This window comes from Gorilla gorilla, chromosome 21, assembly GCF_029281585.2.
Source record: "Gorilla gorilla gorilla isolate KB3781 chromosome 21, NHGRI_mGorGor1-v2.1_pri, whole genome shotgun sequence".
NCBI lineage: Eukaryota > Metazoa > Chordata > Mammalia > Primates > Hominidae > Gorilla > Gorilla gorilla.
Window position 1 is genome coordinate 72,157,830 of NC_073245.2, and position 24,983 is coordinate 72,182,812.

The 24,983-nt window shown below is 32.6% G+C and overlaps 1 protein-coding gene across 6 annotated transcripts in view; it reads right to left on the reverse strand.

The window, feature by feature from the left end:
• Positions 1-24,983, reverse strand: part of SYCP2 (synaptonemal complex protein 2) — a 59,108-nt gene that overhangs the window by 6,429 nt on the left and 27,696 nt on the right. For all 6 annotated transcript variants that reach the window (XM_004062461.4, XM_055372867.2, XM_055372866.2 and 3 more), the window contains 15 exons: positions 23,424-23,493; positions 23,043-23,100; positions 22,494-22,627; positions 21,916-22,352; positions 16,622-16,749; positions 15,843-15,879; positions 11,999-12,069; positions 11,849-11,906; positions 11,346-11,401; positions 10,870-10,927; positions 10,211-10,379; positions 7,960-7,997; positions 7,331-7,501; positions 5,253-5,451; positions 3,841-4,046 (listed from right to left, as the gene is read on the reverse strand). In XM_004062461.4, the coding sequence (XP_004062509.3) occupies positions 3,841-4,046; positions 5,253-5,451; positions 7,331-7,501; positions 7,960-7,997; positions 10,211-10,379; positions 10,870-10,927; positions 11,346-11,401; positions 11,849-11,906; positions 11,999-12,069; positions 15,843-15,879; positions 16,622-16,749; positions 21,916-22,352; positions 22,494-22,627; positions 23,043-23,100; positions 23,424-23,493 (1,890 nt within the window). The remainder of the gene's footprint in view (positions 1-3,840; positions 4,047-5,252; positions 5,452-7,330; positions 7,502-7,959; positions 7,998-10,210; positions 10,380-10,869; positions 10,928-11,345; positions 11,402-11,848; positions 11,907-11,998; positions 12,070-15,842; positions 15,880-16,621; positions 16,750-21,915; positions 22,353-22,493; positions 22,628-23,042; positions 23,101-23,423; positions 23,494-24,983) is intronic.

Here is a 24,983-nt window from a genome sequence, read left to right on the forward strand (position 1 = left end):
ACAAAATTGTTCAAAGCCCCCCACTTCAAAAAGAGTTGAACGTAAGAAACATTAAAGTAAAACTGCAAAACTACTTAATTCACTGCAAAAATTCAATTCCAATTCATAACTAAAAATAAAAAATCCTTAGGCAAGTGGATTTTTACTTTGATGACCAAAACCTGTAGATAAGGATCCCTGCTAGTACAGTTTCTATGCTCCAGAGGTCAAAGTCACCTTAACAAGAACACGAATAAGAATTTTTTTGCATTTTCTGTTCCAATCTTCATGTGTAACAGTTTATATGGCTGTCTATACAGAAAAGCCAAGAGAATCTAGGCAGACAATCATGATAAAATTCAGCAAGGTTGTTGGAGATAAAACAATCAATAGTTTTTCTATATAAAAATTTTAAAACTCAGAAAATGTAATTTTTAAAAAAATTCTTTTTTTTAATACAGCAAAAAGAAGACCCATAAAATACTTGAGAATTAATCTAACAAGATGCATAATTTCCTTTGTAGGAGACTTCGCCCAACTTTGCAGGAAATAAGACAAAAAAGTGGAGAGAGAAATGATGTGTAGATAAGAAAGATCAACATCAATATTGAAAAATGGCAATTCTTCCCTTAGACAAACTAATTCTAAAATGTATATGAACCAGTAAAGGGCCAAAGGAATTCTGAGGAATGGTGGGGCAGGGGTATGTAACACCCTATAAATGTAAAATGACCCCAATTAAAGCAATGGTGGTATTAGCACAGAGACAGATAAACAGGCCAGTAAACAGTAAAATCTAATGGTGCCTAATCCAGGCCCATGTGATCACCCAGCCTATGACTAAATTAAGACTATTCCACTCCTGATGTCGCACTAATTTGATATCCATATGAAAAAGAAAGCCTGGAGAGACTCAAATCTAAAATTTGAGTCAAATTTAGACTCAAATCTAAAATAAGAAAATATTTTTATGACAATAGCTTAGGGGAAGATTTCTTGAACAACCCAAAAGATTGGTAAATTTGATTATGTCCTATCTTTTGTCATAGGGAAGTTGTGTAATTAACTGAAAATATACATACTAGGAAAAGAATGTTTACATTATATACAACGAATAAAGAATATCCAGAATATATTAAGAACTCATACAAATTTGTAAGAAAAATCAAGCAATGCAATTTAAAAATAAGAAAACAAACAGGAAATTCACAAAATGGCCAAAATCATGTGAAAATACTCATTGATGCAACGAGTCAGGAAAATGCAAATTAAAGACACAACTTTATGCTTACCAGACTGGCAAAAACAGAAACAACTGATAACATCTACCTAGTTAAAACTGTAGAGAAATGAGCACTATCTCATAGCAGTGTTGAGAGTGTAAGCAGGTTCAACTACCACATAAAGCAAATTTCCAACACCTTATTAAGAGTTGACAGTAAAGGGGCAGCATGGGGGAATGTCTCATGAGTGTCCAGCCAATGAATATGTAACTGTTAAAATTCCATCTAACACAGAGTAGCATCAAAGATGGTGGATGGGGATTACCTAGGCTTGGAGATTTTGCAAGGTGGCATACTGAAGGGATTAAAGGATGTGGGGGAAAATAAGAATGACAGAAACAAAGGGATTGGTTCTAGGACCTCTTGTGGATATCAAAATCAGAAGATGCTCAAATCTGTGATATAAAATGGTTCAGTATTTGCATATAACCTATACACATCCTCCCATATACATAAGTAATCTCTAGATTACTTATGATACCTAATACAATGTAAATACTCTTAAATAGTTGTTATATGTATTGTTTAGGAAATGGTGACAAGAAAAAAAAGTCTGTACATGTTCAATACAGACACAATTAAAAATATATATTGTTGTCTGTGGTTGAATCCACAGATGTGGAACCCACAGATATGGAGGGCCAACTATATTGATAAAGGATCACAGGAGAATTTGTGTGAATTTCACTAGTATGAAACTGGGTTTCAAATTGTGGTCTGTAGAAACTCAGAGTTTTGAAAATATGCCTTGGGGATTATTTGGGGGAAGGGGGTGAAGGAGGCTAGGTAGATCTAGGGTTTAGATCTCCTACCTCTACTTTAAACAGCATAGTTCCACTTTTATCTTTCTGACACACAATGGTCCCTCTTAGCTGCAGTTTTGCTTTCCAGGGTTTCAATAACTCATGCTCAACCATGGCCCAAAAATATTAAATGGAACATTCCAGAAATCATTTATAAGTTTCAAATTGTGCACAATTCTGTGTGGTGCCATGAAATCTCTGGCCATCGGGCTGTCCTGCCTGGGATATGAATCATCACTTTGTCCAGCATATCCATGCTGTATATGCTACGTGCCTGTTAGTCAAGTAATAGCCATCTCAGTTATCAGATTGACTGTGGAGATATCGTAGTGCTCAAGCAACCCTTATTTTACTAAATAATGCCCCTCAAAAGCAAGAGTAGTGATGCTGTAGTGTATTGTTATAGTTGTTGTTTTGTCATTGTAATAATTTATAAATTGCATATTTATAAGTTAATGTTTAAATTACACAATCATAGGTATATATGTATAGGAAAAAAAGATAGTATATATAGCATTCAGTGCTATCCTCCATTTCAGGCATCTATTGGGGGGGGTCTTGGAACGTATTCCCTAAGAATAAGGGGTGATTACTGTACAGAGTACAGATAAGAGTTTTGTAACAGGAATGATCACTTCCTAAGAGATACTACTAATTGTTCTACACATTAGAACTACACACATTTTCTAGATCTGAATAGGCTTATTCCTGCAATGCAGGTACTTCTTTCAGATTTCACCATAATTTAAAGTCTATGGCCTTTCATAACCTTTAGTTACAAAAATTACAAGTTGACAAAGTAAATTGACAAATTAGTTGAAAACAGTGTAATTACAATATTTGGTTTAGGTGTTTATAAGGAAGTTTAACAGGTAAATGGTAGGAATATAAAAAGTAAATATATGTTGAAAAGAAATTCTTCATTCTTCCTCATCTATGTATCACATTATATGTATCATTTCTTCTTAAAATATAGTAGAGCCTCCTGAAATCACGGATAGTACCTCACCCTATTATACTATGCACAGATTTCTTTTTCCTAATTTCATGGAAAGATGATTCATTCTTACCATAGATCTTAGCAACTTCCACATACCTTATTTTTGGTTCCTTATTAAGCACAGAATATTCACCATTTCACTTAAAGGAAAACTTTATGGCTTCTCTTTGGCCTATCTGAATTGTCAGCATCAATACTCTTGCCCTTTGGCGGTATTGTTAAGTAAAATAAGGGTTATTTTAACACAAGCACTGCAATACCTCTACAGTTGATCTGATAACCAAGATGGCTATTATGTGACTAACAGGCAGGTAGGGTATACAGCAGCATGGATACACTGGACAAAGGGTTGATTCACGTCCCAGGAGGGACAGAGTGGATGGCTCAATATTTCATCACACTATTCAGAATTACACACAATGTAAAACATATGAATTGTTTATTTCTGCAATTTCTTATTTAATATTATCAGACCACAGTTGACTGTAGGTAACTGAAACCTCAAAAAGTGAAACCACAAATAATGAGAAACTACTGTACTCTCCTGCTACCACATTCTTCCTCCTGTATAGCTATACATTTATTTGTCTGTTAGGTTCATCAAGACTGGCAAATATCTCTCTCTTGTCATTATGTCCCTCTCCCCCAAGACCCTAGACCAAACCCAAAACCTTAAATAGACAAGCAATGTGTATCTGATTAAGATGATAGGGAAAATAACTTACTACACCTTCAGATATATCTGATAAAGAGAAAAATATATATACATTCTCACCAAAAACAGTGGTCGTGGAATTGGTGAACAACTTTCACTTGCACACAGGAAGTTTTTCTCATTGTTTTTGGGTGACTTTATTGTACCTCCAACTCCACTGTTACTATTTAAGGATTCAAGTGATGAAGTTTTTGGATAAGGTGATATAGATTTTGTTATGCAGTCATAATCCTGAGTAAAATCCTTTTCTGTTATTTTCTCTATACCTATATTGCATCAAAATAAAAAAGAAAATAGATGGCAAGCGTTATCATTGATGTCTGCTTTAGAAATAGCACGATTAATTTAAATTCTAAGAATTTGTCAGATCTTCAAATCTTAGCTATAAAAAAGGATAGCTTTAAAAATATTAAGACCAAGTTATATTTAAAATATTTGTAAGACTGAAAAACAAAATGGCTGAATTTAAAATGTACTTGTAACCACAAGAACTTTCAAAACATTTTCCAACAAAAATATCTACAGTATGACCTAAAATATAAGGATCAACCTAAGTATTATCTTGAGTATTCTGACATCATAGCTGATTGTGTTATATATACACATCACAAAATTTTATGATTCAAAAAGGCTTGAGAAATCATCTGCTCTACATCTTTCACATAAAAATTAGAAAATTTACTGCTGGAATAAATCTTAATATAAATAAATCCTCAGACAATTTTCAGATCGAATCAGGGCATGTACATCTATCTCCTGAGTATGCACTTATGTGAAATTTCATAGTGGTCCTTAGTACTGAGAACACAATAGCTACTTTAGAGGAAGCAGAAGTATACTAACTGATTTAAGTATTGTATTTTAACTGAAATGATTAGCATTTAGAAATGCTTTAAAATGTCCTTACAAGGAAACAAAAATGGTATAAAAAGGGCAAACTTATACTTTCTGTACTAGAAAGGCATACACATATACCAGAGCTCCAAAGAATATGAATTTTTCTTTAGCAATCATTTAAAAATAAAAGCATAACCTCAACTGTATACGGTATTAATCCACTGTGGGTCCACAGAATGAGCAAGATATTCTTTGGACTTTTGTTAATGAAATGTAAATAGAAAAAACAGAATTCTCCAAAAAGTCTCATGTTATTAAATATATATTGAGCTAAAAAAAAGCACATTAAAATTAAGTACTTTTTTAAGATTAAGTTATAATTTGTGAATATATTGTTTTCCATATTAAAGCATTTGATCTTTAACTTCCTAACATGAAAAACATCAGTATCCTAGTAGCATTGTTCCCATGTTATCAAGTCAAGTTACTAGCATTAATTAGCTTAACAAATGAAGTTTTAACTACTATAATTATAAATACCCCTCAAAATTAGTCTTAAAATTGTATTTTCCCATAATTAGAGTTATAGAAAACTATTGAATATTCAAGTAAAGAAAAAACAAAGTTATACTGACATCTCGTTACTTCTATAGATGATGGACTGCCAGATAAAGATCTGGGAGATAAGTCAAGGCAATTATCTCGTATAGCATCTTTTAGTAGAGATGAGTTTTTCCATTGTTTTGATAGTTCCTTTTCTGTTTCAGCACAGAAGACTTTCTGTCGTTTCTTTGGTAGCTTTACCGTTTTCATTCTGGAATGGATATTCTCCTCCTAAATGTATCAATAACTTCCAAATTATACTCAAGTACAAATATTTACACTTGGACACATAAAACAAATTATATTCAAATATTTATTAAATGTTGTATATTACCACATACAGGCATAACAAGGACCTAGACATGAGTAGTGGAAGACTTTCTAATATACTAGAAGCCATAAGACAAATTCACAGGAGAATATAATACATTTACTATAATAAATATCTTAAGAGATACAAATAGCCTTCTTTGAGGGTTCAAAGATTATATCCAGTTTAGGGAAATTAGAAAGCATTCCTAAATTTCATAGTATTTGAGATACTAAGGAGTTTGTGAAAGAAGGTAGAAAGGGGAAGACATACTGCGAATAGAGAAGACTTCGCAAGAACTGAGGGAGTTGAGAGGCACAGGTCTTTTTTGGGAGTCACAGGTTATACTATCTGACCATTTCACAGTTCTGGGCATACACTGGAGAAGGGTAGAAGAAAGCTTGGAATGGCATTTTGATGCTCTGAATATCTGACAATAGAGATATTTTTAGGGTCTTCCTTTGAAGAGGGATAAGATGAGAGGTGGCTTGAGAAGGCATATGACTATTTGTATGGTAAACTTCCTTTAAGAAGTGACAGAAGGCTGGGCACGGTGGCTCATGCCTATAATCCCAGCACTTTGGGAGGCCGAGGCGGGCAGATCATGAGGTCAAGAGATCGAGACCATCCTGACCAACATGGTGAAACCCAGACTCTACTAAAAATACAAAAATTAGCTGGGCATGGTGGCGTGCGCCTGTAGTTCCAGCTACTAGGCAGGCTGAGGCAGGACAATCGCTTGAACACTGGAGGCGGAGGTTGCAGTGAACCAAGATGACACCACTGCACTCCAGCCTGGTGACAAAGCGAGGCTGTGTCTCAAAAAAAAAAAAAGAAGTGATAGAAAATGTAGACCTAAGTTAGGAAGTCTTTAAAGTATTTTGGGTAAGAAATAAGATTGCAAACAAGAAGAGATGGAAGTTTATGCTGTCAAATCAGCACACTGTACTGTTCAGAAACCTATCTTTAGTGCCAGACTCTCTGGTTTCAAATCCTAGACCTACCACTTCCTAGTTGTGTGACCTTGAGCAAATTCCTTCTCTCTGAGCCTCAATTTTCTCAGTTGTAAAATGGGATGACACTAATAGTACTAATTACCTATAGTACTTATGAGATTTTAAGACATTAAATCTGTAAAGTGCTTAATATAGCAGTTGACACATTGTAAGCACTACATATATTTATATACTATACACATACACTATACTAAAATAGTAATATAAGTATATTTTTCCCATAATTGGAGTTATAGAAAACTATTGAATATTCAAGTAAAGAAAAAATGAAATTATACTGACATCTCATTACTTCTATAGATGACAGACTGCCAGACAAATAAATAAATATTTAACTTTGCTTTCAAAAACAGGTGACTGGGAATGTGTCTGGACATTATGAGACACAAGGAAGAAGTCAGGGATGGTGACAGGTGGGCCAGTGTGTGGGAAGAACCTCAGACACCAATATTTTGCTTTCACTCAACAGACACACAGCTTCTCCATGCTATATTTTATTAAAGCCTAATTTTAGAAGATTAAGTACTTCTCCCTTTCAAAGATACTATCATCAAGTTATAATATCACTAGATTCAGACATCTGTTTTATAACAAAAATGTCAACTTATTACAAAATTTAGCATTATATTGCCTAAGGGCAAATTTCTAGAATTATTATTTAAGTTTTGTCATAAAGGAAGTTAACTCTTAAGAAGTAACAAGATAAATTTGACATTTTTTACAAAAATATATATTTAGTATTTTAAGAGGCTTTTAGAAATTAATCTGAACTGTATCTATTTACCTTTACTGGTATGTTCTCTTTAAATGAATGTGAAAATTCTTGTTCACACTCTGATTCTGAATTTGAGAGATCTTTATAATTTTTTTTTGTTTTGGTTGCTTTTCGTGGAAGTCTGATTCTTCCTTCCGGAATTGTCTTGTCCGTCTTTTTGGTGATATTTTTACTGGGTGTCTTTAGGAGAAAAATTCCTGAATATTAGATCAATATTTGAGGTACAAGAAATACAAGCAATTTGCTATAAAATTGGCACTGTGACAAGTTTTACATAAAATATTCGTAAGAATGATTCTTGATTAACATACTTTAAATTAATGGATTTTATCTTCCCATTCGAGTTATCATCTTTACCATCTCTGTATCCCTACCATTAAGTCCCTGAGAAGCCTGATATATACTATCTAACTGAAGTAAAAGATTTTAAAAATACCTAAAAGCACAGAATAAAATGGAGTCAAACAAAGGCCAGTATGATTTAAAAAGAAACAGGAGAAAGTGTGCAAAAGAAGGAAGAGGTACGTAAAACACATAACTGATAACAAGGATAAAATTATGAGATGATGAATTATTTTTATATGGCAAGAAAAAATAAAATTTTAAAGGGATGTTTGAACACAAACTTCTTGGCTTACCATTTTAGAGCCTGGCTGTCCCTTTTCCAAGGATGATCCTGTAATTCAGAAAAATAAGGTTAAATTTTCACAGTAAATAAGAATAGGCATTAAATTTATTAGAACATCATTTCAGCATATTTAAATTAAAATAATAAAAAGTAGTAAGTTTTTAAAGCATGTGTTAGCATTTAATAAGTGAACCTCCATGTGGCCTCAGGCCACCAGGATACCAGCCCTCCTGACACCGTAATCTTCTCACCTCTTCTGCTGAAGAATCTGGCCTCACAATACACTATTTTGGAAGCTTTTCCTTTCCCAGAACTTTTTAGTAGCCCAATTGTACCACATCTCTGATTGGCACCATTTTTAAACTCATTCAAAAATGTAATTTTCAAGAATTGATAACTTTTACTGTAAAGTGTTTCTTATGATATGAATTGCCAGTTTTCCTCCCTCTCCTTTATTTTATAGAACTTTTTAAACATATAAGAGAATATGTCAGCATAAGTTAAAAAGTTAACACCTATAAATCTACCACTCAATTTAAGAACCAGATTGTGTATAATGCTGAATCTACTTACGTATGCTCTCTTATACCATCCTCCGTGTCCCTTCTGCTAAAAGGTAATTACTGTCCTGAAATCTGCAAGTCTTAGTTACTTGCTTTAAAAACAAGTTTTATTACATAGATATAAATCTCTAAACAATATAATGAGATTTATAAAATATCATGTCCTGTATAATATCCTACGATTTATTTCCATACATCACAATGTTAATAAGATTTACCCATATTACTGATAGCAGCTTTAGTCTCACTTCTTTTTTGCCTTTCAAGCATAATGTTATCTTTCCAAATAGTCTCTGAAACCTAAGAAATAAGATTATCCAAGCAAAGGAAGCAAAACTGTTTTGGAAGAGAGGTCCTCTAATCTTGGCAATAAGTCAACTCAAACACATTAACTTGTAGTTATTCAATAATTTAAACAAAAGAATTCATACAGAATTTCAATTTCATAAGTTAAATTTTATAAATATTTAGTGATGACACTAACCTCTAACATCTTCGTGAGATCTCTAATCTTCTACTTTATGTTATAAACGTTTTTATTTGTACATCTTCCCACTAGACTGTAAGCTCCCTGAGGGCATGTGAATCTTACTATATTTATCTTTGGCTGCTTCAAGGTTCAGACTATGATGTAATCTAGCCTCACCTTTCACCATTTTCCCATAAATATGATCTATGTACAAAATACCTCAATACTGCATTCCCTGAATATACTATGCTATTCCATACTTCTCTCCCTTTTATATATGATAATCCTGCTGCTTTACTTCCTCATGTATCTGGTGACCTCTCACCTAAATTTCAAGATTCAGCTTCATTTCTAAACACATGCCAAAATTCACTTCTATTTTTAATCCTGAAATAAAATGAAAGCTGATGCCCTTAAAATAAATATACATTTAATTGAAAAGCACAGAGTTAAGTCTTCTTTTAAAAATGCAACATATAAAATCTTTGTTTTAGCAAACGTTGAAATTGATGTTCAGCTATGAAAATGGTAATTCTCTCTAGCCAAAACTTATACCTGAAACTCTTACCAACTGCTTCAGGAGATTCACTATCACAGAGAAAGCAGAAGCCACTTTCTAGGAAAATACTTTGTGGAAAACTTAGACCCCAAAAAAAAAATCTGGAAGAAAATTGTTTTCCTTTTGATATATTTTTTGTGTCTATATAAATTCCTAAAAAAGGATGCGTGTTGGGTGCAGCAAGAAGATGGGATATTTAGTAAATATAAACATATATATATATATATACACACACACACACACACACACAAACATATAAATATATATATTTTATACACACACACAAATGTAAATACATGTAAATATATACAGATTAGTGTCAAAGTTCAAGCCTTGGTCTTAAAGGTGTTGGGTTCATGAGTTCTTGGTATATTATTCACAATAATTAGCTAAATAACTGGATAATACTGGGCCATGAGTAGACAAGTGACGAGAATCATGAGCCAAGGATAATGATAAGTCATAATTTGTGTCCCTAAGGTCCTATTAAAAATAAATATAACCGTATTACCAAAATAAAACAAAAAACATAAAACTAGTGTTTTGTCCTATCCATGAAAGTATGTAGTAATGAACAGTCTAAATACAATAAGCTTATATAAAGCATTTTCAATAATTGAAATAAACTGCAAAATCATTGGCAACATTTATCCAAAAGATAATTTCTTACTTGATTTTCCACTTTTATGATTCTTCACATTTTTATTTCTGCTATAGTCTATTAGCTGTGGTTTTGATTTCGGTTCTCTTAGCCAGCTAATATCAGTCTTGCTGTCATCACATCTGTACTCTGTTTCAGTATCACTAAACAGATTTTTCTTTTGATGATTTGTTATGATCTATAAAAAAAAGTTTGAAATGCATGAAGAAATACTACATCTCATTATGTCATGCAAGGTAAGTTAAACCAAAACAACAACAACAACAAAAAACAAAACCCAAAACAGGAAAACTAACTTGTCATTTCTTAACATCCTAATTTAGGATGGCATTAATAACCTATCCAAGAAAGTCACTTGGAAAACCAGATCAGATAATGATATTTGTATTTTGGTGTTGATGTTGTTAATTCAAAGTTAAATCAAAACAACTTATTTCCAGAGAGGTATAACCTAATAGTATATATATTAAAAAAACTAAATGTGGCATTTCTTTTATTAGATGATTACAAATAGCTGAAAGACCATAAGAAAATTCATAATAGGAAGGTGGATAGTTGCATAAATAAAACAATCAAATGTTTTTGTTTTCTTGTTTTTGATAATCTTTAACATTAAAAATTAAGAGAAATACTACTTCTAATAGACATATTGAGATATTATAACTTACTTTTTTATCTTTTGTTTTGACAGAAGATTTAAGTTCATCATGATTCCTTGGACCTACCCTTAAACAAAAATATGTATTAATTAAAAAATACCCTTCATACTTGTTTTCTTAAGGTAATACACAATGGACAATTAGACCTGAGTTTTCAGTCTTAACTTTTTCACTAATTAGCTATATTATTCTGGCCAAGCCACTTATCCTCTCTGACCTCAGTTATAAAATAACTATGTTGGATTAAAGAACTACTAAGTCTTTTTAGCTTTATGATCTAGGATATACAACTAATATTCAAAGTGATGATAATTTGCATATTAATTTAAAGAATAAATGTTGAAGTAACAGAATCATAATGAGAGTAATAATCACTAGCATTTTTATTCACTCTTCTCATTTGTTAAAAAACTCTAAGACTGGGAGGAGATATTTAAGAGAAAAAGAAGAAGATCAGAATATTTTAATCTAATAAAAATACCTACAATCTAATTGACCTATCCGCACAAGCTTCTTTAGCTGTAGCTTGAAACTCTTGGATCTATATTGTAAATAAACATTAAAAAAAAGAGGTGTCAGTGTCAAAATAAAAAAGAATTAAAAGGAATAAACATAAAATCTAGTTTTGCTTCACAAAATAAGATTTGACATAAAATTAACTTTACTACAATATTTGTATTTGAAAAGAAACTACAATACACTAAAAATAGAATAGTTTCTTTTTTCATCAATAAGAAAGGTGATTTTCTTGGTAGTGAAGGCTTTCTACCCCACAATTGCTTGTTTTTCTCTACCTTATTCCAAAACAAAAATTAAAAAAAAAGCCACCTAAATATATGTAGGCTGGTTATCCAAAATATTATTACATATTTCTTAAAAATTTTAAAGCATATGAGGATGCACATTAAAAACATACTATGTAATAACTGCATGGTAAATACAATGTAACTTCTGAGTAAATACAAAGTATCTTGGTATTTTAGCTTACTCCAAGTTTTATGATAGGGTCATCAGCTCCATTCAAATTAAAATTGTAAACATCATTCCTGTGAAAATGAAGAGCAATATTAGCTCCACTTAAATATGTGTAGTCTCTTCAAATATGAAGAAAATGAAAAATATTACAAAAAATACTTACACTGGGCATTCAGAAGTAACATTAACAAAGGTAGTCTTCAGTTTTCTGTAGCTTTTTTTCTGAACTTTTTCCTGAATAGAAAAGAGCGTTATAAAAAAATCATTAAATGGCTAACAGGTATATGAAAAAATGCTCAACAGCACTAATCAGAAATGCAAATCAAAAAATGAGATGTCATCTCACCTCAGTTAAAATGGCTTGTACCAAAAAGACAGGCAATAACAGATGCTAGTGAGGATGTGGGCCTCATACACTGTTGGTGGAATGCAAATGGTGGTACAACCACTGTGAATAACAGTGTGAAGTTTCCTCAAAAAACTAAAAATAGAACTACAGTATGATCCAGCAAGTTACTGAGTATATATCCAAAAGAAAGGAAATCAATATACCAAAGAGGTATCTGCACACCCATGGTTACTGCAGCATTATTGAAACCTAAGTGTCCATCAGTGGATAAATGCATAAAGAAAATGTAGTATGTGTATATACAATGAAATATTATTCAGCAATAAAAAAAGAATGAAATCCTGTCACTTGTAGCAACATGGATGTAACTGGAGGCCAAAGTAAAGTGAAATAAGCCAAACAGAAAGACAAATACCGCATGTTTTCACTCATAAGTGGGAGCTAAAAAAGTGAATCTTATGGAGATAGAGCGTAGAACGGTGATTATCAGAGGCCAGGAAGAGTAGGAAGGAGTAGGGGGGAACTAAGGGATTAAAAAAAATATATATATATTACCAGTGAAATGTACACTTAAAAATGACAAAGATGGTAAATTTTATATGTATATTTTACCTCAACAAAAAAACTTGTACATTACTCTGTGGCAAACAAATAATGTGCATTTTTAAATATTTTTCTAGTTGTGCTTCCACTAACATAAATATTACATTTGTAACATTCTCCTTAAACTGAATAAAAATATATGCAAAATAAATTAAATCACCAACCATATATATAATTGCACGCCTAGGGCTGGGCACAGTGGCTTACACCTGTAACCCCAGCACTTTGGGAGGCCAAGGTGGGTGGGTCACCTGAGGTCAGGAGTTCAAGACCAGCCTAACCAATATGGTGAAACCCTGTCTCTACTGAAAATACAAAAATCAGCTGAGCATGGTGGCATGAGCCTATAGTCCCAGGTACTCAGGAGGCTGAGACAGGAGAATTGCTTGAACCAGGGAGGCGGAGGTTGCAGTGAGCCAAGATCACGCCACTGCACTCCAGCCTGGGGGACAGAGCAAGACTCTGTCTCCAAACAAACAAACAAACAAACAAACAAACAAAGGTATCTGCATTCCTATGTTCATTGCAGTAGTATTTATAATAATCAAAACATGGAAACAAAGTAAGTATTCACTGACATATGAATGGATAAAGAAATTGTGGTGCGTGTATATATATGAAGAAATATTATTCAGCCTTAAAAATAGTATATCCTGAAATTTGCTGTAACATGGATGAACCAAGACAAGAGGACATTATGCTAAGTGAAAGAACCAGACAGAAGGAAAAATACTGCATGATCTCCCTTATATGTGGAATCTTAAAAAAAAAAAAAAAAAGTCAAATCTATAGACATAAGATAATAAAACAGTGGTCACCAGAGGATGGCAGGAGGGAAGGAAAAAGGGAGATCAAAGGATACAAAGTTGCAGATATGTAGGATGAATAAGTCTAGAGATATAATGCAGAACATGAGGACTATTAATAGTATTGTATAGTACACCAACTATATATAATACAGTATTGTATTATATAATAGTTTGTTGCACCAACCTATTACATTTGGGATATTTGCTAAGAGTAGATTTTATGCGTTCTTGCCACACACACACAAAGATGAATGAATACATTAATTTGATTATAGTGACCATTTCACTATGTATATCATGTTATACACCTTAAATACATACAATAAAAAAAAACTTCTTTAAATATCGAAGACTTAAATAGTAAAAATACAATAGAAAATATTGTAAATCTAATAAAATCCTTTAACCTTAATACTTACTGACATTGTTGTACGTAAATAAATGACCTCCTTACTGGAATTCTATAAGCTAAATTTTGGTGATGCCATCACCACAAACCAAGCATGCTTTTCCTTTGTTTTGGACTCTCATTTGCTTTAAACTCTTAAATAGAAAACTTTGAGAGAGGCCAAGGTTTATGTAAAATCTCATGTAAAAGAGTCAAAAAGCTATCAATTAACTAGTATTGTTAGGAAAAAAATATGTGTTAAATTATTTATACAGCCTACAACTAAAAATATATTCAACCAGATCTCAAAGTAGTGAGGGCAAAAAAAGAAGTTAAATAACATTTAATAAATTAATTGTAATATACTGTATTAAAGAAATGTACTATGATTAAATATCACTAAATAATTGATTACTGATCAGAAATAATTAGTAAGTTAGAAATATTAAAACCTAAAATATTAATTTTATGTTGTGATTCATCTTCAATTTCTTTCCGTTATTTTATATAGACGTATTTGCATTATTTTAAAAAGGTTATCTCTCAATATATTACTCCTATGATCATTTATCTGACTTATCCTTCCCAGTATGATTTTTACCAGTGCTTGCATACATATGTTCATTCACCTGTTGCATCGTTTGTGTGCTGTTACAGAATATGTAAAAATGAGTAAAGATGTTAAAGAAGGTAAGCAAAAGGCAGCAATGGTATTATAGAGAATACAAAGGTGAGCACAAAAATATTACAGAAAATACAAAGATGATTCAAAATATAGTGAAAAAATAGAAGAAAAAACCCATGAGTAAAATAGCAAAAATAAATAAAAATTTCAAAGGTACCAAAACACTCTATTGTACAGATTCAGAATTCTTGCCAAATGGGTTTTTGAGTCAGGGCATCTTGGAAAGTCTTCATAAGGAAGGTACAAAGAGAAATATTTTAATAATCAGATAAGAGGGTGAGAGAGCCTACTGACTCAGTTTAAAGTTCATTGCAAAGGGAGAAGAAAAAGAGAATACTTAGGAAAGACTTACTTCAGGAAACCTCAAGTTATGTTTCAGTTAAACATGACATGCCTAGAAAATTAAGAAACAAGACAATCTTTTAAAGGGAAAAGTGAGCCAGTCTATGTTTCCATTTAATTCAATAAGCAACAGGGACCAAAAAAAGGTTTCTGAACAAGAAAGTGGCATGATTGGAGCTGTGTGCTTTAGAAAGAAAAAAAGCTGGTAGTGAATGTGATGTAAGGACTGACACAGAGAAATGCTAGAGGCAAAGAAAATTATTAACACATAAAGCCTATTGTAACAATCCAGAGATTAGAAATCAGAACCGAAACTGGGCTAATAGGAGTTGGCCTCGACAGGGGAGAAAACATTCAAGAAGAACTTATAGAGGGTGAACTTCAAAACTTGAAATATTAAGTGGACACAGAGAGCAACTGTGAGGAATTAGAAAAAAGATAATTTATATTATAAGCCTGGATAAAGAGTAAAGGTTTTTTTTAAACAGAATTGGAACTTCAGTAGGATCTAATTGTTAGGAGAGATGGGATCGGCTATTAAAAAAATACACACACACACGCGCGCACGCGCGATAAGGATATACTGAATCATGTACCAAAAAGTAAAAATATTATGCTCATATGTGTAAAAGAAGCTTTTTATTTGAAAAACAGAAGGTTGGAGGGCTATTTTGAGTACTTGCTATTAAACCTGTCAGTGGTTATCATTCATTTAGCAATATTCTGAAAACATCGTATCAAATTCCATTTTACCACTATGCTATTTTAATGTTTATGGTCAAATATTGAGTTTGACTATAGATTTGGTGAAGTTAAGTAAATAACACCTACCTTACTGAGTTGTACAACAGATTTGTTTGAAAAACCACTGTAAAAAAAGATTTTGTCAAAATTGAAAAAAGCAAATCAGTATCAATATCATAAAAGTCATTTTAAGATAAGCCATGTTTGTCACTAAATTTATATTCAATGTTAAAAATAACCAAAATGTAACAGTAATAGTCTGATAGTTTTGCTACTTCACTCACAGTAAATAGTACTTATAATAGAGCATTCGAAGCTGAATCATTAATGCAGCAGAAAGTGTGAATTTAAAATGAATGATTCCACCATAAGAATCATTTATTCATGACCTATAGTAAGGCCAGAATTAATGTAAACTTGAATTAACCACCTGATAGACTATAAATAGACATTTTGTAATAAACAATCTTTGGAAAGACTGCAAAGAATGTACTATTTACTACAAAAAAACTCATATCTGGTTAAATTCTGTATTTCATTAAGCAATGTATTTAAATATATTTATTCATTACTAGATTCAGTAAGTACAATGTCTACATCCTAAAGATTTTTAAAATGGTATGTTGTGTTGATGTGTTTTTTGATCCTATATAAAATGTAACTAGACAATAGAATGACAAATTTCAAATTTAGTTCCCTTCTTGTGTAATTTAAACACCTACTATTTATAAAAGTATTAAGTAACCATGTGTTTTCTATGAAAAGTTACATTATCTGAACCTATGTTTAAAATTAACCTTTTTAAAATTGTGTAATATAGTTGTATCTGTCAGAAAAATATTCATGTCTGAAATTTAAGAACATACCTGTTAATCAAAGACTCCTTTAATTTTCTTGTAGACTTGATGTCATCTTTTGTTTTGTATCTTTTATTGATTTGGCTTATCAAGGATTCTGCTACATTGGTAAATTCTTTCCCTTTTGACTTTTCTCTCTGAAAAAAATTGTAAGTTACTTTTAAACTCTACCAGTTAATCTTTAAAGGAAAAATAAAGGCTGAAAAAAACTTTTAAGATAAATCTGGTTCTATTTATACCTGCAGAGAGAAATAAAGAGAGTCAACTGTTTAGTAAGTTTGAGCTTTGTTAGGCATTAAAATAACTCAAGATAATTTTTTTAAATTATGCTTTAAGTTCTAGGGTACATGTGTACAACATGCAGATTTGTTACACATGTATACATGTGCCATGCCAGTGTGCTGCACCCATTAACTCGTCATTTACATTAGGTATATCTCCTAATGCTATCCCTCCCCCCTTCCCCTACCCACCCCACGACAGGCCCCAGTGTGTGATGTTCCCCTTCCTGTGTCCAAGTGTTCTCATCATTCAAATTCCCACCTACAAGTGAGAACATGCGGTGTTTTTTTGTCCTTGCAATAGTTTGCTGAGAATGATGGTTTCCAGCTTCATCCATGTCCCTACAAAGGACATGAACTCATCCTTTTTTATGACTGCATAGTATTCCATGGTGTATATGTGCCACATTTTCTTAATCCAGTCTATCATTGAGGGACATTTGGGTGGGTTCCAAGTCTTTGCTATCGTGAATAGTGCCACAATGAACATACGTGTGCATGTGTCTTTATAGCAGCATTATTTATAATCCTTTGGGTATATACCCAGTAATGGGATGGCTGGGTCAAATGGTATTTCTAGTTCTAGATCCTTGAGGAATTGCCACACTGTCTTCCACAATGGTTGAACTAGTTTACAGTCCCACCAACAGTGTAAAAGTGTTCCTATTTCTCCACATCCTCTCCAGCACCTGTTGCTTTTAACAGAACTGTACAGAGTGCTTTGCAGACATTTTTAAAAATGTTTCTACCCATAAGAATAAAAAACTGAAAAAAGGAGAAACCATTTCTTTGAAAAGATCAATAAAATTGATAAACCTTTAGTCAGGTTAACTAAGAAGAAAGAGAAAAAAAAACAGAAATTACTATCAGAAATGAAAGAAGGGCCATCACTGCTGATCACATAGACATAAAAATAAGTCAATATTATGAACTCCATGCCCGCAAATGTGATAGGCTAGATGAAATGGACCAATTCCTTGAAAGACACAATCTACCAAAACCTATGTAAACAGAAACAGATCATCTGACTAGGCCTATATCTATTAAAGAAATGGAATGAATACTTGATATCCTACCAAAACACCAGAAAGAGTTCACTTGTGAACTCTATCAAACATTTAAGGAAGAAATTATGCCAATTCTCCACAATCTTCTACAAGATAGAAGAGTAGGAACTACTTCCTAACTTAGTCTATGAGGCCAACGTCCCCTTAATACCAAAACCAAAGACATTACAAACAAGTACAAACCAATATCTCCCATAAACACATACACAAAAATCCGCAACATCAGCAATATCCGCAAATCAAATCCTACAATGTATAAAAAGAATTATGCAACTATTACCAAGTGGATTTTATTCTAGGTATGCAAGAATGATTCAACATTTGAAAATTAATGTACTCCATCATAACAGGCTAATTTAAAATAATAAATCAATCAATATAAATTGATACACAAAAAGCATCTAACAAAATCCAACACAGATTCACGATAAAAAACCCTTAGCAAACTAGGAATAAATGGAAACTTTCTCAGCTTGATAAAGAACATCTACAAAAACAGTTACAGCTAACATCACACTTAACGGTGAGAAATGAGATGCTTTTCCTACTAAAATCAGAAACAAATCAAAAATGTCCCCTCTCATTGCTTCTTTTTAACATTGTTCTGGAATTCTTAGCTAATGCAATAAGACAGAAAAAGGAAATAACAGGTATATTGATTGGGAAAGAAAAAATAAAACTCTTTGTTCACAAATGACCTCACTGTCTGTAGAAAATCTCAAAGAATTAGCAACAAAACTACTGGAAGTAATAAGCAATTGTAGCAAGATTGCAAATTACAAGGTTAATATACAAAAGTCAACCACTTTCTTATAAACCAACAATGAACAAGTGTAATCAAAAACACAATATAATTTACATTAGCACTGCCGAAAGAAATACTTAGATGTATATCTAACAAAACATGTACGAGAGAAAAACTACAAAAGTCTGATGAAAGAAATCAAAGGAGATCTAAATAAATGAAGAGCTATTCCACATATATGGATAGAAAGCTCAATATTGTCAAGATGTCAGTTCTTCCTAACGATCTATAAATTTAATACATTCCTAGTTGAAAGAACAAACAAGTGGAGCACAGGGGAATGGTAGGGCACTGAAGCTATTCTGTGCAATACTGTAATGGTAGATATGTCACTTCACTACATATTTGTCAAAACGCACAGAATGTACAGCAAAGCATGAAGCCTAATGTAAACTAAGCACTTGAGTTAATAATCATTATGTATCAATAATGACTCATCAATTCTACCAAATGTACCACAGTGATACAAGATGTTAATAATAGGGAAATGGGGAAATGGGTATACGAGGAGTCTGTATACTTTCTACTCATTTTTGGGACTAAAATTGCTCCAAAAATGATTTTTTTAAAAGTAAAAGGACTACAAAATAAGAATTATTCTCAGCATAATTTAGATAACTTAGTTTTAATAAACTCCAATAGTATTCTTAAAGATATGAGGTCTCCTGATTTTATATTTACTTTTCTCTGGTTATCAGGCATATAGGTTTTTTAGTTGCAGTAATATACACAAAAATCTAGTAAACACAAAATTTACTATTTTAACCATTTTTAAGTCCATATGTTCTTATATATAATAGGTACTAAGTTATTAATGTCCCCTTAAGATTATCAGAGTGGTTTACTTGTCTTGATAGAAATGTACCAAAAATGAACCTTCTCCAAAATACTGTATGATTTCAGAAATTCCAGTGTAATTGGAGCCAGCCTGGGAAATCTGTGCCTCTGAACTACAGAGGTTGCTCTGGGGTGATCCAATAAGTAGAAAGACAGTATCAGACAGATGGCTACCTTAGAAGACAGTTATCATCTAGCACCAGTTAGAATGATGATCATTAAAAAGTAAGGAAACAACAAATGCTGGAGAGGATGTGGAGAAATAGGAATGCTTTTACACTGTTGGGAGTGTAAATTTGTTCAACCGTTGTGGAAGACAGTGATTCCTCAAGGATCTAGAACCAGAAATACCATTTGGCCCAGCAATCCCATTACTGGGTATATACCGAAAGGATTATAAATCATTCTACTATAAAGACACATGCACATGTATGTTTACTGCGGCACTATTCACAATAGCAAAGACTTAGAACCAACCCAAATGCCCATCAATGATAGACTGGATAAAGAAAACGTGGCATTATACACCATGGAATACGATGCAGCCATAAAAAAGGATGAGTTCATGTCCTTTGCTGGCACATAGATGAAGCTGGAAACCATCATTCTCAGCAAACTAACACAAGAACAGAAAATCAAACACCACATGTTCTCACTCATAAGTGGGAGTTGAATAATAAGAACACATGGACACAGGGAGGTGAACATCACACACTGGGGCCTGTTGGGGGGTGGAGGCCTAGGGGAGGGATAGCATTAGGAGAAATACCTAATGTAGATGATGGGTTGATGGGTGCTGCAAACCACCATGGCACATGTATACCTATGTAACAAAACTGCACGTTCTGCACATGTACCCCAGAACTTAAAGTATAATAAATAAATAAATAAATAGGTAGATAGGTAGGTAGGTAAGTAGGTAGGTAGGTAGGTAGGTAGAGACAGTGATTCATGAACTGGTGGGAAATTCTAAATAGGATACAGGTAGTGACTCTATGAAGGACTGAAGACAATTTCTGAAAACAGGAAGTTGATTTTTTAAAACTCAGAGCACAGCTTAGAAAAGATTATTAGGTTTTGTGCTACCAGAAAAAAAAAATGACTAGCTCAGGGAAATTATGTGAAATTATTCTAAATACCAAAGAAAGCAATTTAAAATTTAAATTTAAAGACAGATCTTTGTTCAGACAAAAAGAACCTTATTTCCCCTGGGACTGAGGGAAGTAAATAGCAGCTGAGAAAGAGAAAATAACATATTAGGACCCAAGAAAAAAAGGGACCCAAAAGAATATGATTAAAGAAGAAAACAGCCAAATTAGGCACAAAAAGTGAGCTGCAGGTGTAAAAAATATTTTAAAGGAGGCTGGTCAAGACAAATTAAATAATGCCTAATTATATACAATTGCAAATTATCTTTTAAATATAATTTGCACATTGAGAGGTTACATTGTGTCAACATTTTACATTGACTCTAGAAATTTGGCTTCCCAGGTATCAGCATTACTACAGAAGATAAATGAAAATAAAAGCCTATAAAACCTGGATTATTTCAGAAATATCAAAAAGCAGATTGCATTACCTGCAGTGGAAATGTATTCTAATTAAAAAATTTTTCTTAATCTGCATTTTGATAGTTAAGAAAAAATGATTTACCCGTAACTGTTACAAAAAAGTAATATTTTCTTCCCTGGAAGTCTGGTGGCAAAGTAGCTAAAAATGTCTTAGAGATGTTCTCCAGAGATGATTAATCTGAAAAAGAAAGTGGGAGCTCTAATAATGATGAGTAACAGTTACAATAGAAGACAGTCTCTTCCAACCCATTCACATACTTTCTTGCAAAACCTTGTCAAGGTTAAATGCATTCATCCAAAAAATATTTGAGATGCTACTGTGTATAAGGGCTGTGCTAGGACATGCAGGAAAACAAATGTTGAATAAAACATAGTCTATGGTTACAGTCAAAGAGAGAAAAAAACCCATTTATTAAAAAGAAAGGTAGGAATTATAAGAAATGTACAAACAGTTCTATATCCAAGTCAAAAGGAAAGAGTGGGAGGAACCTAAAAAGAAGAGACAGGAACTGCATGGTTCATTAATTCTACACATATTTACATGTCTGATATGCGCCTAGTACTGTTCTATCAGAGCTACGACAAGGGAGAGGTGAGTGAGGAATTCTGAGAGTCTGGGCACTGAATTAAACAAGGTATTACACATGTTAATGTGTAGCAATTAATCAAGTTTCTTTCTTTCTTATGTTATCAAGTAGGCATCTTATGGATATGCAGAAATCAAAACACATTGAAAGCTCACCATTTTTTTTTGTTTCGAATCCCAGGAATTAAGCTCAGAAGTCAATTCTTTCTCTGCTTTTCTATGACTTTGCACATTTTTGCTAGCAGATGGATTTTTATCGCAAGTAGCAGTATTCACATCTTTTGACAATATGTATTTCTTCCTATATATCAGCGATTCTTCAATTGTCTTATTTAGGAGAACCGATTTAAAAGTAGTTTCAGATTCAACAGGCCAATCACTCTGCTTGGCATTTTCAGTATTTTTCTGCCCTGAATATTTAGGATGATTTTGTTGCTGATTGTGTTTCTTGCAAACTTCTACTTCTGCTTTATCTATTTTGATATGGTCGGTTTGTTCTTTCTTATATTTCACTTTTCCTGTTCCTTCAGAATTATGATCAGATATTGAAGAGGATGATTTTTGTTTAGTAAGCTTTTTATTTATAACAATATCTATTGGGGAAAATGAGAAATTAATTCTTTTTAAATTAATAAGTTGACATATGTAAAATTTGTTAAATTTGTTTTAATACTTGTTAGACATTTGAGGAAATTAACACTGAACTATTACATATAGATAAAACTAAGTTTCACCTTGATTCAATGTGTCTCCTGACGAAGTACTTGCTCTTTGGTTATTACATAGTTCAATGTTTGTTACAGGTGTCCAACATGCCCATTTGCTGTGTATTTTATTTCCACAGATGTTGTCTAAAACACCAGGTAATCTAGAAAATAAATTAATTTGCTTAATGTTACAAAACATTAGCCTATGACTTTAAGACCTTGATTTTTAATGTAGTCAACGTTTACTGAAAGCGATTACTTATGTGAAAATAATGTGGAAATTTATCTTATCTTACAGTTCTACTGTATATTTAAACTAAGTTATATTTCTACACATTCATTGTTTATACATTTTAAAAATCTCATTCATTTTAAGTCTCTCCACTTGAAAAGAGTTATATTGGACCACATGGGGAAAAAACCATATACATAATTCCCTATTGTGCTGTCATAACACTTGAGAGATGATTAATACTACATTCTAATCACATACAGTCCTTTTCCTCCAAATCTGTTACATTCACTGAAAACAGCATTAGTATAGACTAAATGATTTGATGGTTTTCTCATACTTACATAGTATGATCTCTTTTTTCCGCTGCCTGTGAATCTGGTATAACATCCTGGAGTTCACCTAAATAAAACAAATATTATAATATTTTCATTTTTTTCATGCAGTTGGCAGGGGGGTAGGGAGGTTAGTATAGAAATCTATAAAGGTTCACATATTGGGATGAATGGATTGATCGATTTCGCAACCTCTCTCTTAAACCCAAACTTCTGGGGAACAAAGGTGGTATATTTCCTTGTAACCTCAAAAATTCCTTGCACAAAGTCAAACAAATTCTTTGTAAATCTTTTTCAAATCAATGAAAGCCAGTGGGGTTACATGGTAATACAGGGAGAAGTATATACATTTTCTAAAAAAATGACTAAATTAAACCACAAGGTACTTACTAAAATTTTGGTTTGGGAATTCAACATTCTTATTTTCTGTGTTTTCTACACACTTAGCAGTTTTGATATGCTGTAAACACAGGAAACAGGTTAACGTAAACTTAAGATGTTATATGAAAACCTAAACGTTACAGTATTAAGGTTTGAGTCTTTTAAAACAAATCTGCCTTGATATGAAAAGTTGGATACTATTTTTATATATTTCATAAACGTTATGCCCGTTTTTGAATATTCCCTATCCTGAAACACAAGAAAACTGTCACTGCAGACGAGGCAGAATATTGCATAAATTTTCTGATCACATCCATAGCTAGCATAATAATTCAATTTTCATCTGTAACTGACAATTTCTAGACTCTCCATGAGGAATCTCTCCTGCTGCTGTTGATTACATAGCCTGCTTTATCTATTTTGATATGGTCCATTCTTTTTCTTATATTTCACTTTTCCTGTTTCTTCAGAATTATCATCAGATATTGAAGAGGACGATTTTTGTTTAGCTAAGTTTTTTATTTATAACAATATCTATTGCATTACCCAGGTAACTTCTTTCCTACAGCAAGCTTCCCTATTTCCATAGCCAAAGATAACACTTAATCCAGATCAAATACAAATCTGCCACTATTATCAGAAAAATATTCCCTTTAGTCTAAGCTATTTTGCCTCATCCTGGCTGCCTTTCCTTCTTACTCTAGCCAGTGATTCTCCACACTAGGAGGGGAACATTATGGAAATATGCAGGTGTGGTTTGGGTTGTCACAACGACAGAGGGGTTCTGACAATAGGTAAGCACAATCCTAGCTAGGATGCTTATCATCCTACAACATTTAGGACCATGTCGCACAACTGAAAAATGATCCCCTTATTAAGAAACACTTAGACAACTTGAACCATTACTTTGACTATTTTCTTTTAATATCTTCAACTCTCATACCCTTTATCTTTCTACCACATACCCATTTAAATTAAAAAAATAGAATCCATCATCTGTTCTCATCTTACTATTAACACCAAGACTACTAAGCTTTGAGAAAATTGTACATATTTATGAACATATTTATGCTATAAAATTCATAGTCATATTTAAACTGGGTCAACACTGTCTAACACTTATTCTTAGGCCTCTCCATTACCTTGCACATAGCTTTACATGTCCCTGAACCCTGTACTTCAACAGATCTCCAGGAGAAACTCACCATCTTCACACTTCAGAAAAAACAAAAGCTATTAGATGTTCCTCCTTTACAAGCTTATCTGCATCGCTGATCACCTCCTGTTTCTCCAAGAAACTATTCTCTCTTATCCATTCCTGCTCTGTCTTTTCAACTACCTGGAAAAAATGCCCTTCTCCTCAATATCCATTTGACTCTTTATTGACCTTTCAAAAGTCAATTCATTCTCCATATTTTCTTAAAAAGCATCTCCTGATCTTCACCCTCACCTCTAGCTATGGGGTTAGGCACTAGACCCTCTACTTGGTTCCTACTGCATCCTATATGTGTAAATCTGAGAATGCTTATATAACTTAGTATCTAATTTTCATGCTAAATTTTGAGAAAC